The sequence below is a fragment of the Megalops cyprinoides genome, chromosome 1 (assembly GCF_013368585.1).
Source record: "Megalops cyprinoides isolate fMegCyp1 chromosome 1, fMegCyp1.pri, whole genome shotgun sequence".
NCBI classification, from domain to species: Eukaryota; Metazoa; Chordata; class Actinopteri; order Elopiformes; family Megalopidae; genus Megalops; species Megalops cyprinoides.
Genome location: NC_050583.1, coordinates 51,500,998 through 51,514,668, shown reverse-complemented (window position 1 = coordinate 51,514,668; position 13,671 = coordinate 51,500,998). Strand labels below are relative to the sequence as shown.

The following is a 13,671-nucleotide window of genomic DNA, read 5'->3' as shown; positions in this document are numbered from 1 at the left end:
GGCTAAGCAGCTCGTTGCCTTCGGTAAAATAAGCAATCCGCTGAAAGGCGAGAATTGATACAGACTGGTCGCATCTAAAACGCACTGATTGCACACTTTTCCCAAATTGTGCCTTCTGGGTTAGCACTCAAAAAAGTTTCGTATTCACCACTGATGGCCAACTAACTCGCTCTAGAGCTACGAGCTAACTTTTACAGCTGCCTAACCGCTCCTTCCATGCACTTCCCACACTTGTACCCGAACTACTGCCCTTCTGGTCTCAATCTGAAGAGAAGAAAAAGAAGCATGTCTTTTTGAAGAGCGTCTATTAAATGACGTCACCGTGTCATGTCGACTGGCAATGTGCGCCATTTTGGAAAGAAAAAAAAATCACGGGCAATTTCTGGTGGCTCTGAATTCCCCGGCTCTTTTTTAAATCACTTTCCTTCCCCCCTCCCCGTCGGCCGCTTTACATCCCCAACGTGACTACTCGAATAAAGATCGGAGGAAGCCCCCGGTGACGCCAGGTCTGCTGCGGGAAGAAGCAATGGCAGGTAAGGTAGCCAACTTTTTATTGTAGGCGGGGGCCCTCTCTCTCTCCCCCACTCACATAAACGCGGCCTAGCTGCACTGCAACTTAGCCGTAGAGTTAGCATCTCCGGTTAGCTAGCCACTGTAGCTGCAAGCACCCACTTAGCCATATAGAAACAAGTCGGGCACCCAAATGCATTAATGTGAATTTTCGTAATTTCGATGTTTGCTTATCTTGCTTTCTCCGTTGAAGGTGTCGGAGGAGGGAATGACGTACAGTGGTGTTTCTCCCAAGTGAAAGGAGCGATAGACGAAGATGTGGCGGAAGGTAATCTTCGTGTTTTGGTTTTGCGTGCATGAAATGACATTTTGACAGTTTTGGTGTCATTTCGAGTTGGGTCTCGGTTAGCCTGCTATTGCTTGTGTGCTAGCAAGCTGGCTAGCAAGCGACTCAAGAAGACACACTGGCTAGCTGTCTCCTGTAACGTTAGCTTACTAGTTAGCTTAGCCAGCAAGCGGTCCAACGTAGCTAGCATGGTAGGTGGATATCGTTCGCAATCTCTGAAAATAATGAATAGGGGAGGTACCTAGCTAGATCTGTCTGGCAACTCTGTGTGAAGAATGCTCTGCTAATATAAATAGCCTTACTATCGATGAGATTTTCACCTTCACTTTTTTGCCAAATCAGAAATTTATTTGCTTGCTAGCGCACTAGCTAGGTGGCTAATAACTAGAATGACGTCTATGTGCTGCGTCCAGGTTGTCTTTTGGATTTAGCGAACTAGCTAGTTAGCCATCTAGCTACCAACTCATTGGAGTAGCTAAAGGCTTTACTGACTTATTCAGTGTATTTGTTGACTTTGCTTTCCTTTGATAGTCTGCGTTTAAATTTATCTTCCCTGTTGTGTCTGTTTATCGATCAGAATTGTGGCTGATGGTGGCGTTAGTTGCTAGTTAGCCAGCTAGCTACGCCCGATATGAATGATTTTCTGGAGGATGTCTAAAGGCAAAAGCACTGTAGCTAGTCTACCTAGCTAGCTAACTTGAAAACTTTGCTGCCATTTGTTCGATACTTTATATAGTAACGATCAGCCTCTGGAATAAAGACGTTTAATTAGTTATTTAGCTAGTTAGTCATATAAGATACCATCTTTTAGCAACATTGTGTAGCAGTCAAGCGCTAGCCATAATTCAAACTGAGGATAGCTAATGTAAGTGCCTTCAAATGTATAGCATACTTATGTAGCTAGCTGGCTGTTTGAACAAAGCCTTAGTTCTGCATTATGGTTAGCTAGGTATGTTTCCTCGGAACGCTAAGGTTTTGAAACTGATGATACAGCTAGCTTGCTGCTTCTTGTGGTAAACATTTCAGTGTCTCCTTGGGAGTTCCTTGAATCAAAACCCTTAATAACTGCTCAACAGATATGGGTGGGACAAAGAATGTGGTACATAACTTATTGTTTCAATGCATGACCATGGGCAATTGGCATTTTTGTCCTAAAGAGGGTGGGTTGATGGAGTGCTAATTAGCTGTATTCCACTTTAGCTGTATTTCACATATTTTGCAATTAATAAGACAGTTGTCATATGAATAAAAGCGCACCGTATAAAACTATCCGATGAGGTTACAAAGTAATCTTTGCATTCAATCTATGATTGCATTCATACTTGTTGAAATAAAGTAACTGTAAAGTAAATTCAGGAATTACCAGTCCTGCGAGTATTTGACGTCAGAACGCATGGCAAAGTGTTAATCGTTCACATAATTTATCGCGGAACGCGGTGTAATTATATTCCTGGAAAAGTCTGCGCAACAAAAGTTGCCCTTCGAAGAAGACGGACTTCAGCTATTATGGTTTACCGCTTTCGTGTGTATTCACAGCATTTTACTGAACCGCAGAGAGGGCATCTGAGGAACCTGACTCGGGCTACGTCCTTTTTAGCGCAGATGCCTGCCAGATCGTTTTGAGACTAATCCAAAAAAGTGCTTTTATATTGGCTCTGGGGACTAAACTTGCCCCCTTTTAAGGCGTAAATCTATATATAAACAGATGTTTTGATCCACATTTGCAAAGCGTATGTCTTGACCCAGGGCGACTTAAATTTTGTTACACATCACGTAAAGACCGCTTATTGCGCGTAATATCTACTGAAACGGTGCAGGTTAAGCCCCGGGGTTCAGTGGAATTACCTCAGCCCAGGATCTGAGCCTTCAGCCTCCTGTTTACAACCTCAGAGTTTCATTCATCAATTTAGAGCCAGCAGGAGGTGCTGTGGTGTTTAGCAGGCCTTTGACAACTGACATTTGATGAAAGATCATCTAAGAAGAGGAAAGGGTGTAACAGATTTCACCATTAAGATAGGGCCTGGGAAATCTACCTGCTCACACATTCACAAAGGGTTTTTGTTGTATTGTTTTGTTCTAAGAGATTTATTCTCTGTCATTTAAGTTATACTAACCTGAAATCAAAGGACGTACAAAATATGTATTTTGTGTGTGTGTGTGTGTGTTTTTTTTTTTTTAAATGATTACAAAATTCGATAGAGTTGTTATCTTTTGAAAGGTGGCATACATTTAGTCAGCATCACAGGGAAGTGTGTTTTGATGGAACCATGTTAATTTGTATTTTATGATGACATTTGTGGAGTAATGAACCGTCCTGCCCACCAGTAGTGAATACTGTGTGAATTCTGCTGTGAACCTTCAGAAAAGTAGTGTGCGCTAGAACACATTGTCACAGCGTAAGGCAAGTGAAGACCTGTTGTGCTCTTGTTTGATTTTCCTATTTCTTTGCTTTTACTTTCACCTCTGACATAGTTTTGTTGCTTACCGTGTATTCACACAAATTTTTACGTGTTGTATACTGCCTGTGAGGGGCTTTAAGCAGTTTGCATGCAGGACCCTTAGCTGAAGGTTTTACCAGCAGTGGGAATGTCAATAGTCCATCAAGTACAGATGAATTCATTCTGGGGTGGAGAGCATCCCCACATGGCTGGTTTGGCTTTGTAGTGAGAGAATTGTGAGACTTTCAGACACTTTCAGATGTCTAATACTGTTGAGTTGCCTGTCTAAGAGATTTTTTTTACATTGTTATGTTTATTGGTTTCTGAAAAGCACACATGCAGTCTGTCATGGGAAATTGCTTTTGTTTCTTAAAAGAGCTGCTCAAATGAGATGCAGCTTCAAAAAATAAACTGATTCATCAGTGCAATGTGTGTGTATCGAAGGGCTTTTTCCACATAACTTCCAATAAAGCATAGACCTACGCCCACACAACCTAGTCCTTGTACAGCTGTGCAGGAAACCTGCATGCATAGGCTGCATATCTTTGTATGTATTGCAGAAGCAACCCTTGCTTGTTAGTCAGCATGCATTGGCAGTGTGTCTGTGCTTAAGGTGACTCAGCCTTGAAATTTGTCAGGGGGAAAATGAATCATATTTGTAAATCAATCAAAGTCAGCAGTGTTGCAGTAGTGTTTGTGTGCGTGTGTGTGTGTTCGAGAGAGCACAAAACAGAGACACAGATGGCTTATTTTTTAATTTTTTTTTATTTTTTTACAAGACTTGTTAAGACATGGCTAATGTCGCATCGAAAAGCTACAAGCCCTCAGTGCTCATGTATAATATGCATGTGTGTATATATGTATATATAATTAGAACTGGCAGCTCCTCAGTTGGCTGGCAGTGATATTGCTGGTACGGCTCCAGCGTTTCTGTCACGACCTGCCATGTAAAAGAAGGGGAGCAGCCTTGCTCCACTACACTCAGAAACAAGCTGAAAGATTTCGGTGTGCCGCTTTGTGTCCGACCCGAAAAGCACCATGTTCAGGGCCATAAGATCAGCAACAGCGCTGCAGTGCTACACCATGTAAGCCAGCAAGGCTAACGACCATGAGGCTTTTGCGTGTGGTCGGTGCTTTTGTATCGCTTCCCCTCTCTGTAAACAGAGAAGAGCTGTTGACGGGGAACAGGTTACCTGAAATATCTGGGAGTGTCCTGGGAGGAGTATTGACAGGTTGGACACGGCACGGTCGTATGCGGGTGGCTCCTCTGCCTTTTGGGAGGATGGTTTCGGCACACAGAGGCTCATTGCCTGTGAATCACCGGACAGGCGGCAATCCCCAAGCAGAAAGGGCAGCTGGCCGTTCGGCACAGCGCCGGAACCATGAGCGAGCCCCACACGGGCTCCCTCCCCGCAGAGAATGAAATGCTGCCCCTGCAGCTTATTGCTGGCGTTTAAACCTCCGGCCGCCGCCGCCGCTTCCACCACACTGATGTCGGCTTCGTCCTACGACCAAGGTATGTTCTGTCCTCTGCTCAGTAGCGCCCGCACAGCTTTTTGGGATTTATGTGCCGAACGCTGACTGCCAGAGAATTCCAGAAGCTTGAACACGAACTATCCCTCTTTCGGACTGGCTGAAAATGATTTGTAGTTCCTGTAGTCATAGTTCATTTCAGATTGCCTAGAGAAGAAGCCTTCATTTGGTGTGTGTGTGCGTGCTATAACAGTCAGGTGACTAGAGGAGTGGATTTGAAGTTGCAGATTGCGACCTAGCTTTTTTTGGTTTGCCCTTAAGACAAGACGGCAAGATCAGATATTCACGCGGCCCCTGACAGTCTTTGTTGGGTAAACACTACCGGCTGAGGACACCGAGTACCTTGGTTTGAGGCGTTATTTTTTGGGTGTTCAGGTGGATGTCCTTTCTGCCTCCTCTGCGGGTAAGCGTGTGTGTGGCTGTTCATTAAGCCTTGGGGTCTCGCGCTGTTTTGCGGCGTGTTTGGACTGCACCACCTGCATGTCGTCTTAACCAGCAGGACAGCTGGCTCAGTCACCGGTAAAACGGTGGAGTCGGCCAGCTGACGAGCGACTCCTTTCTCCTTGAGCAGGAGGCTCATGTTGTGACATTTTACATTTCATAATGGCAGTGTTGTGTGGTTCTTTCCCAGTTTTTTTTAAAAAAAAACAAAAGTACCCAATACAATCCTGTAGTATTAGCATGCCATTTCTGTGGGGGTAGGAGAAATAAAATTTTTATCATATGGTAATTTCTGTCTACTTCTTAAATGTGGTTTAAAAGGGCTTATCAAGAAGAGGAAGGTAATTGGAGCATGTGGGAACAGTCCCTCAGCATTGTTTCTATTCTCTATGCATTTGTCTTTTTATTACAAAATCCCAGTTGTTGTTATTAAGGGCTTGAGCATTTAGAATACTGTATGGTTTTAACAGGAGAATTGAGCATATTCAAGTCTCAGCAGCACTGTAGTGTTTCATATTTCAGCACTACTGATGCTATTTTTATTTTGATGTGAATCTTTCATTCTGCCTACACCTAGGACACCACTTGTGGCTAAATCCATGATTGGCTGTAATAAAAGGCACATCCATTAAAAACACATTTTAGTAGCAGCACTTCCTGAATGGGCTTTATAGGTCAAATACTATTTTGTTGGCAGGTGTTTCTACAGAAGAGCTGTAGTGTGATACATTAACAAATGCTGTCAGCATAAATGTCTTGCTCCAAAAATTCTCAACTATGAGCTGTCGCCTTCAGTTGGGATTTGCTTCACTTTTTGGTGTTACTGTTGTTATTATTATTGTTGTTGCTTGACAGTGAGTCTCTATTCGGGGTGACTTAGATGTTGCTCCTTAGACATTTACTGAAAGCATTCAGGTTAAACTCTTTGCTCAGGGGTACAGCTGGCCAGTGTGGGATTTGAGCTCGCAACCCTCTGTCCAGTTCCCTAACTGCTAATGCCCCGGTGTTGTCCTGTGTCTCCTGCAGTCTTTTATTTCAGGCACACGCAAGCCTCACTGTTGAGTTTGGACATTTGTAATACGAGCTAAATATAACGCGCGGATGAGCTGCCTGTCCCCGGGCCCCTCGGGGCCACTGCTCTGGCCGACAGGAGCGGCCCTCAACACTGCACTAATTGCCTCAGTTTCAGGGAGCGTGAGTCACCCGCGGCTCTCTTTTCATCACGTCCTCCGAGAATCGATGGGGGGGGGGGGGGGGGGGCGGTGGGGGGACCGGGTGCGAACAGGAAAGGCTCCCGTCCGCACTGGCGGATGGTGTTTAGCGCCGTGGAAATTAGAGGCAGCGTGTATTTATAGTAGGAGAAGCCAGCCAAGGCGGGGCATGTGCGTGCTTGCATGAGTGAGCGTGTGTGTGTGTGAGTGTGGTATACATGTGTGAAAACCTTACCCTAATTCCCAAATTCATGGAAAATGTCTTGGCTGCATATTCTCACACTGCTGTAGAAAGTAAGTCTGTCTGGCATAATTGCAACAGCATTGGGAGTAATCAACAGAATAATATCCACTCCAAACAACTAACACGTGTGCTTTGTGTCTTTCAGCGGACATTATTTCAACGGTTGAATTCAACTACTCTGGAGACTTGCTAGCTACTGGAGATAAAGGAGGCAGAGTTGTCATATTTCAGCGAGAGCTGGAGGTGAGTTTCCCCAGCAACTCCATACCCCGACTATGGAGTGGATCCCTCAGAACTCTGTGTTTGCCTTGCTTTGGACATGTTTATGCCTCAAAATGTTTGGTCCTATAACTTTGTATTGCAGTTTTTAATTTTGTTTTTTTTTCTGTTTGCGTGTGCTTTTTCTCCCAGAGTAAAAACCGGCCGCACTCAAGAGGGGAGTATAATGTGTACAGCACTTTCCAGAGTCACGAACCCGAATTTGACTACTTGAAAAGCTTAGAAATCGAAGAAAAAATTAACAAAATTAGGTGGTTACCCCAACAGAATGCTGCTCACTTCCTACTCTCTACAAATGGTAAGAGCACCATATGGCCTTCATTTGTAACTCACCGTACTTCTCTCCTCTGAAGAGATATTGGTCACATTTATGGTGGCTTCATGTGTGTGGAGTTCTAAGACTGAACTAAAAAGCTGGTTGAGAGCTGGATGAAATGTCAGTGCTGTCCCCGCAGATAAAACGATCAAACTCTGGAAAATCAGCGAGAGAGACAAGCGGGCGGAGGGCTACAACCTGAAAGATGAAGAGGGAAGACTGCGGGGAGATCCCTTCAGAATCACGTCACTACGGGTCTGTGGCCGCCATGTGCGATATGAGATTACAGCAATCCACACACCGTTCATTCAAATAGCTGAATGTTTACAGAGGCACTACAGGTTAAGTGCCTTACAACAACAGGGCCCCAGCTGACAATCAAAACGGTAACATTTGGGTTAAAACACCTGCACCTGACTGTACGATCCTTGAAAGTTAATTACATCTCTCCTGAGCCCTCTGCCCACCATTCTGCTGTTCTGATTCTAAAGGCACAGTCACACCTTGAATTATAACGACACTTTAAAAATATGAAATCGCTTGGGTTTAAAACAAAGGTGATCACACCACAGTAGTAGCAATAATAACAATCCTTTGGTGCACTTCCAGAATGGCTTCCTAGAAGCACCTCGTAGGATATAATACAGCAAATAAGTAACGGCAGTGTTGAAGTCCTATTATTACCATAAACCACAAGTGCCTGTTAACACGTGGCACTCTGGCTTGAGAGGGGAAGCAAACAAACTGCAGACCATAATTAGGTGATTTACTGTAACTGTTCTATTTAGAGTTCAGAAGTGTGATCAGGCCTTAACTGAAGATTTAGTTTTGCACTATGCAGTCCTGCACGTTTTGTCATGCCTTTGACTAGGTAGTCCACATCCCTGCAATCCTGTACATGTCCTGTATGAAACCTGTGAATACAGGTTCTAGCCAGTAACAATTTCAGCCATATGAATGCACCCCAGACTACTTTACAAATCGCCACAGATATTTGGCTTTTTTTTTTTTAACAGATATTCAGCACTGGATTACCTCTGTCCTCTAAGTTTCCATGTCCAGGAAGCGCTGTTCTCATACAATGAGCCAGCAAATAAAAGTGCCTCAGCAATGGTGGAGACAGAATTCTTCATTGAAGCAAACTGAGCTAAATACAATAAGTTGAAAGTTTAGACGCACCTGACGCATATTTCTCATTATCTTAAAGACATTTTGATCTAAAGAGTTATGTTTAAATGCTTGAAATTTGTTTCTTGGGCCTTAGTTTCACTATTTATATTTATCTGTGTGTGAATTTCTTTCCAAAATAAAATTTTTAATTTTAAAAATTATTTTTTGGCTACCTCGAAGAATCTGTAATATGAGAGTCATGATTTTTTTGGTCACTGCATAATTCCATTTGTGTCATGTCATAGTTTTGATGTCGTAACTGTTATTCTAAAATGTGGAAAATGCTAAAAATAAAGAAAAACCTTTCCATGACTAGGTGTGTCCAAGCTTTTGAGTAGTATTGTATATGTTGTCTAAGTCAAAAACATGTGTGATGAAGACTTGTCCTCTGTTTGGCTTTTTTAGGTACCTGTGCTAATGCCTATGGACCTAATGGTGGAAGCAAGTCCCCGAAGAATATTTGCAAACGCACACACATATCACATTAATTCCATTTCAGTAAATAGTGATCATGAAACGTACCTTTCTGCGGATGACCTAAGAATAAATCTATGGCACTTAGAAATCACAGATAGGAGTTTTAGTATCCTTTTTCCTTACTGTACAATCAGGTGCATGTGTCCCTGAATCACCTGTTTTTAATGAGCTTTTGGAATGTGTATTGATGAAGGGAGAAAAAAAGGGTGGGGCTTAATGTGTGTGTGAGTGTTTGTGCATATGTGTTTGTCTGAAAATGTGTCCATGCATGTGCATGCTTAATGCTTAATGTGTGTATGTGTTTGTCTATGAGAATATGTGTTTGTGTATGTTTGTGTGTATGAGACTGTGTGCACAAGTGTGTGTGCATGTGTGTTTGTCCGTATGCACATGTAAATGTATATGCATGTGTGAGACTGTATGTGTGTGCGCATGTGTGCGTGTACATATATGTAAGTGTGTGTGCATGTGTGTTTGTGAGTGTGCACATGTACATGTATATGCATGTGTGAGACTGTATGTGTGTGTGCATGTACATATATGTAGAGACTGTGTGTGCCTGTAGACATATTGGTGCCCTGTTGGTGGGATTCCTTCACCGTGCCACTCCAGACATTGTAGATATAAAGCCTGCCAACATGGAGGAGCTGACAGAGGTCATCACAGCCGCCGAGTGCCACCCGCACCAGTGCAACGTGTTTGTGTACAGCAGTAGCAAGGGAACCATCAGGCTGTGCGACATGAGGGCTGCGGCCCTCTGCGATAGGCATACCAAATGTGAGTGTCCATCTAACTGCCTGTTTAAAATCTGCAGTAAGCATACCAAATGTGTCTGCCTAACTGCGAGTTAAAAATGTGCAATAGGCATACCAGTTGTAAGTCCCTACCTGTCTGTTAAAATCTGCAATAGGTATACCGATGTGAGTGTCTCTCTAACTGCCTGTTAAAATGTGCAGTGTAAGGGCTGCTGTGAGCAGTTGGGCTAGACGGCAGATTATCAAATGAGTTCTTAAAGTGGAGGGGGTGGCGGATGTTTAGCAGCTCTGTGAAGTGCATTTGCAGTTGTTCTGTTAGGAGGAATATTTACATATGACGAAGAGAGTGGTGAGATGTATTCTCTTTCTGCTTGAAGACGTTTGCCTGCTGCTTGTTTATATCATCAGTGGACTGTCATCAGTACAATTTTCTGTTCTGCTTCTTTATGTGGATGTGAAGTTATTTGATGTCATTTTAAATGGCCCTACAGGAAATGTGAAAAGCAATCTCATTAGATTTTTTTTTTAAACTTGATTTTTGCTTTGCAGGACACATAGCTGTCCTCAAGATGATTGTCATCAGTCTGCTCCTGACCACGGAGAGAGAACTGAAAACGTTACCAACCACACTCCTCACAAGACAGCCAGCCAGTCACTCACCAAATAAAGAGTCACTTTGTGTAGGCAGTCAGGTTTTCCTAGGACACCCCTCAATGCTGTCTGGTGCAAATGATCTGTTAATGGATGCCTTCTCTTTCTTTCAGTCTTTGAGGAGCCTGAAGACCCCAGCAGCCGGTCTTTCTTCTCAGAAATCATCTCCTCAATATCCGACGTGAAGTTCAGTCATAGTGGGCGCTACATGATGACGCGGGACTATCTCTCTGTGAAGGTGTGGGACCTGAACATGGAGAACCGGCCAGTGGAGACATACCAGGTACTATTTCATGGCCTTTCTCTCCTCCATCTGCAAGGCTAACCAAAAGTTCAAAGCCACAGTACAAGTGGTCTGTTGGATTTAAATTGAAGCTGTCTGTGTGTGGGCGTTTGGTCTTTGCCATGCTGGTGCATACTCCTCATATTATTTGTCATTCGTTCCGGTTGTTTCACTTGATTTGATAATTTCTTTCAACAATGGATGCCATACATTATTTAACCTTGTTGTACGCCAGCTCTAGCTTTTCGTGATTGCTTGTTTGATCGTTCTTCCAGGTACACGAATACCTCCGCAGCAAGCTGTGCTCGTTGTACGAGAACGACTGCATTTTTGACAAGTTTGAGTGCTGCTGGAACGGTTCTGACAGGTAAGGCCCTGTTTGCAGACCAACCTTAAAGAAGATTTGATAACGCCTTACTGTATGTGAAAATGGTGATGAAGCCAGCTTGGGCTTCTGGTACACAGTGCTTTTCAGCAAGTTTGGGACCAAATGTACCCAGGCCCGGTGCCAGGTGAAAATACAGAGGGGTGCAATAGCATTCCACAGGGCAGACACAAAAAGTCATACATTAAAAAAATAATAAATACTATGTTGACATCAGGATATAAGGAGACAACTGGGGGTGCACTCAGGTCCATCTGGGACCCCCATAGCACCCCTAAGCACCCCTATAGTGCTGGGCCTGAATGTACCACTGTGGTTCTTTCTTACGCTGTCCCTGGAGGTGGACTACAAAATAAAAATCCATTCAATCCATTGAACGTCTCCATGGTTGTGAAGATGCGCTGGGAGGTCAAATAACAGAAAGCTGGTTTAAACGCGGTCGCAACGTCTTCCTGTCTCCTCTCTCTCTCTGCAGCGCAATCATGACCGGCTCCTACAACAACTTCTTCCGGATGTTCGACCGCAGCACCCGGAGGGACATCACCCTGGAGGCGTCGCGGGAGAGCAGTAAACCGCGCGCCCTGCTGAAGCCGCGCAAGGTGTGCACCGGCGGCAAGCGCAAGAAGGATGAGATCAGCGTGGACAGCCTGGACTTCAACAAGAAGATCCTCCACACGGCCTGGCACCCCAAGGAGAATGTCATCGCTGTCGCCGCCACCAACAACCTGTATATATTCCAGGACAAAATCAACTAAAAAAAAAAAAAAGAAAGAAAGAAAAAGAAAAAAAGAATAAATAAATAAAAAATAAATCCGGCTCACACCGGGGAAGGGAGGGGGGGAGGGGGGGGCAAATATTCTTGTACTTGCATAGTTTAAAAGCCTAGTCGTTTATCTGTAAAAGAAACGGCCTTCTTGTCCTAATGAAGAATTTGATGCACTCGTTTTCCTTGTGTGGCTGAGGGAGAAAAGGTGGCCTCTTTCCTCCCAGTCAGTGGCGTAACTTGAGCCTTCCGCGTGAGGGCAGAGCCAAGGGGTCCCCCTGACCAGGAGGCGGCCAACCCACACCCCCCCAAAGCCGTGAATTGATGGACAGCACTCGACGGAGGCCAAAACTCTCTCTCTCTCTCAAAAAAAAAAAAGTTTAGCGTGTTTATTTTAAGCCTGAGCCTTCCTGTTTATGATTTAACGACCAAATTATCAGAACACCCACGGAATGACATTTTACTGTCAAAATGTAGTCTTTTACTGTAATTCTGGGCCTTTTCTGTGACATGAAATTCACTCGATACCTGTTGACATTCCGCCCCTGGCCCCACTCGCAGGCCTCAGTGTTTTACTGTTTAAGCACTTAAAACAGGTCGCCATTTTCTGGTCAGTGGACAGTTTTTTTTTTTTTTTGTTTTTTTATTTGTTTATTTTTGTTTCTCTTACAAATTTTTTTTTTCCTCATGCATAGTAACATTTACTCACTGACTGTATCTATATAACCACACCGTCTGGTGTCAACCACTTAATAAAAGTAACAAAAATGACAAAAGAGATGTGTTTTAAAATTTTGGAAGAGTATGTATTAAATTCTTATGTTCTTTTGTTGTTTTGCATGTATACATTGTAGATTTGAAAAAAAAAAAAGTGGAAAATGCGAAGTCACCCCACTGGCTGTTTCGGTAGCATGATTTAGAACGATCTCGTAATGAACTACTTGAAGCTGCAGTAGCGCCATCAGAAACTGGTTGTCGGCCATGTTAAGTGTCAATATATTTGTTTATGTTCTTAGTTCCTTATTAAGGTGTAGTCTGGTAACACATCATGAAGCAATAGGCAATTACACAAAGGGAATCTGCAGCCTTAATACCTACCTTATGTTTTCCATAAAAAAAGGAAAAACTCGAACCCCTTAACCCTAAGAACTACAGATATATGTCCCTGGTTGCACCCCAAATGTTTTGCAGAACACAGTACCTTACATACATTTTTAATACTGTTGTTAAATGTGTTTCCTCACAATAAATTGCTGCTATCTGTGGCTCTGTCTGTGAAAATGGCAACAGTCAAGATTAAACCGTCAAATGTAATGGATATTACATATTATTAAAAAAGGTGAATCAAAATTAAGTGGTGAGTGCCTCCCTGAGAAGTAATATATTTTATGCAGGTCAGCTACTGTACTATGACATTAACAAGTGGATTTACTTGTGCCCCTCGAGTATTTTCACCAGGCTGTCATATGGCACCGTGGTTTTTAAAAATACTGGTGAGGAAATCACGAAAGAGAAGCTTAAGGTCAAAAGTACAGACTTGCTGTTTGTTCCTTGACACACTTGACAAATTCTGAAAAATGTTCAAGTCAGTTAATCAGTCTTTGACTTTGTTCCCTGTAAAATACTGATGCTAACCTGGGGGAAATGTACACACTTGTCTGATTATTTTGACCAAAGTAAAATAAATTTTAATTGTGTTTACCTGAATCAGAACATTCTCTTGGCCTGTTTTTAAAAAGCATGTTCAAGGAAGTTTAAAAAATGTATTCCACTGATGAAAAATAAGAATCACGCTTTTGACTTTTGGATATCTTGTGATTTACAGTGTGACCATTTGAATTAGGGGATTTTTTTATTTCTCTTACATAC

The 13,671-nt window shown here is 43.1% G+C and overlaps 1 protein-coding gene across 2 annotated transcripts; it reads left to right on the top strand.

Annotated features, from left to right (window-relative positions):
- The first annotated feature begins 432 nt into the window (after nucleotides 1–432).
- Nucleotides 433–11,840, top strand: ppp2r2d (protein phosphatase 2, regulatory subunit B, delta). Of its 2 annotated transcripts, XM_036529285.1 has the most exons (10): nucleotides 433–533; nucleotides 764–838; nucleotides 6,869–6,966; nucleotides 7,135–7,300; nucleotides 7,458–7,573; nucleotides 8,894–9,071; nucleotides 9,578–9,742; nucleotides 10,485–10,654; nucleotides 10,930–11,021; nucleotides 11,515–11,838. In XM_036529285.1, the coding sequence occupies exons 1-10, from the start codon at nucleotides 527–529 to the stop codon at nucleotides 11,792–11,794; spliced, it is 1,347 nt and encodes a 448-aa protein (XP_036385178.1). In that variant the 5' UTR covers nucleotides 433–526; the 3' UTR covers nucleotides 11,795–11,838. The 2 variants fall into 2 exon arrangements, with proteins under 2 accessions (XP_036385178.1, XP_036385169.1); XM_036529276.1 differs by lacking the exons at nucleotides 433–533; nucleotides 764–838 and adding an exon at nucleotides 4,255–4,810 and having other exon boundaries at nucleotides 11,515–11,840.
- The last annotated feature ends 1,831 nt before the right edge of the window (nucleotides 11,841–13,671 follow it).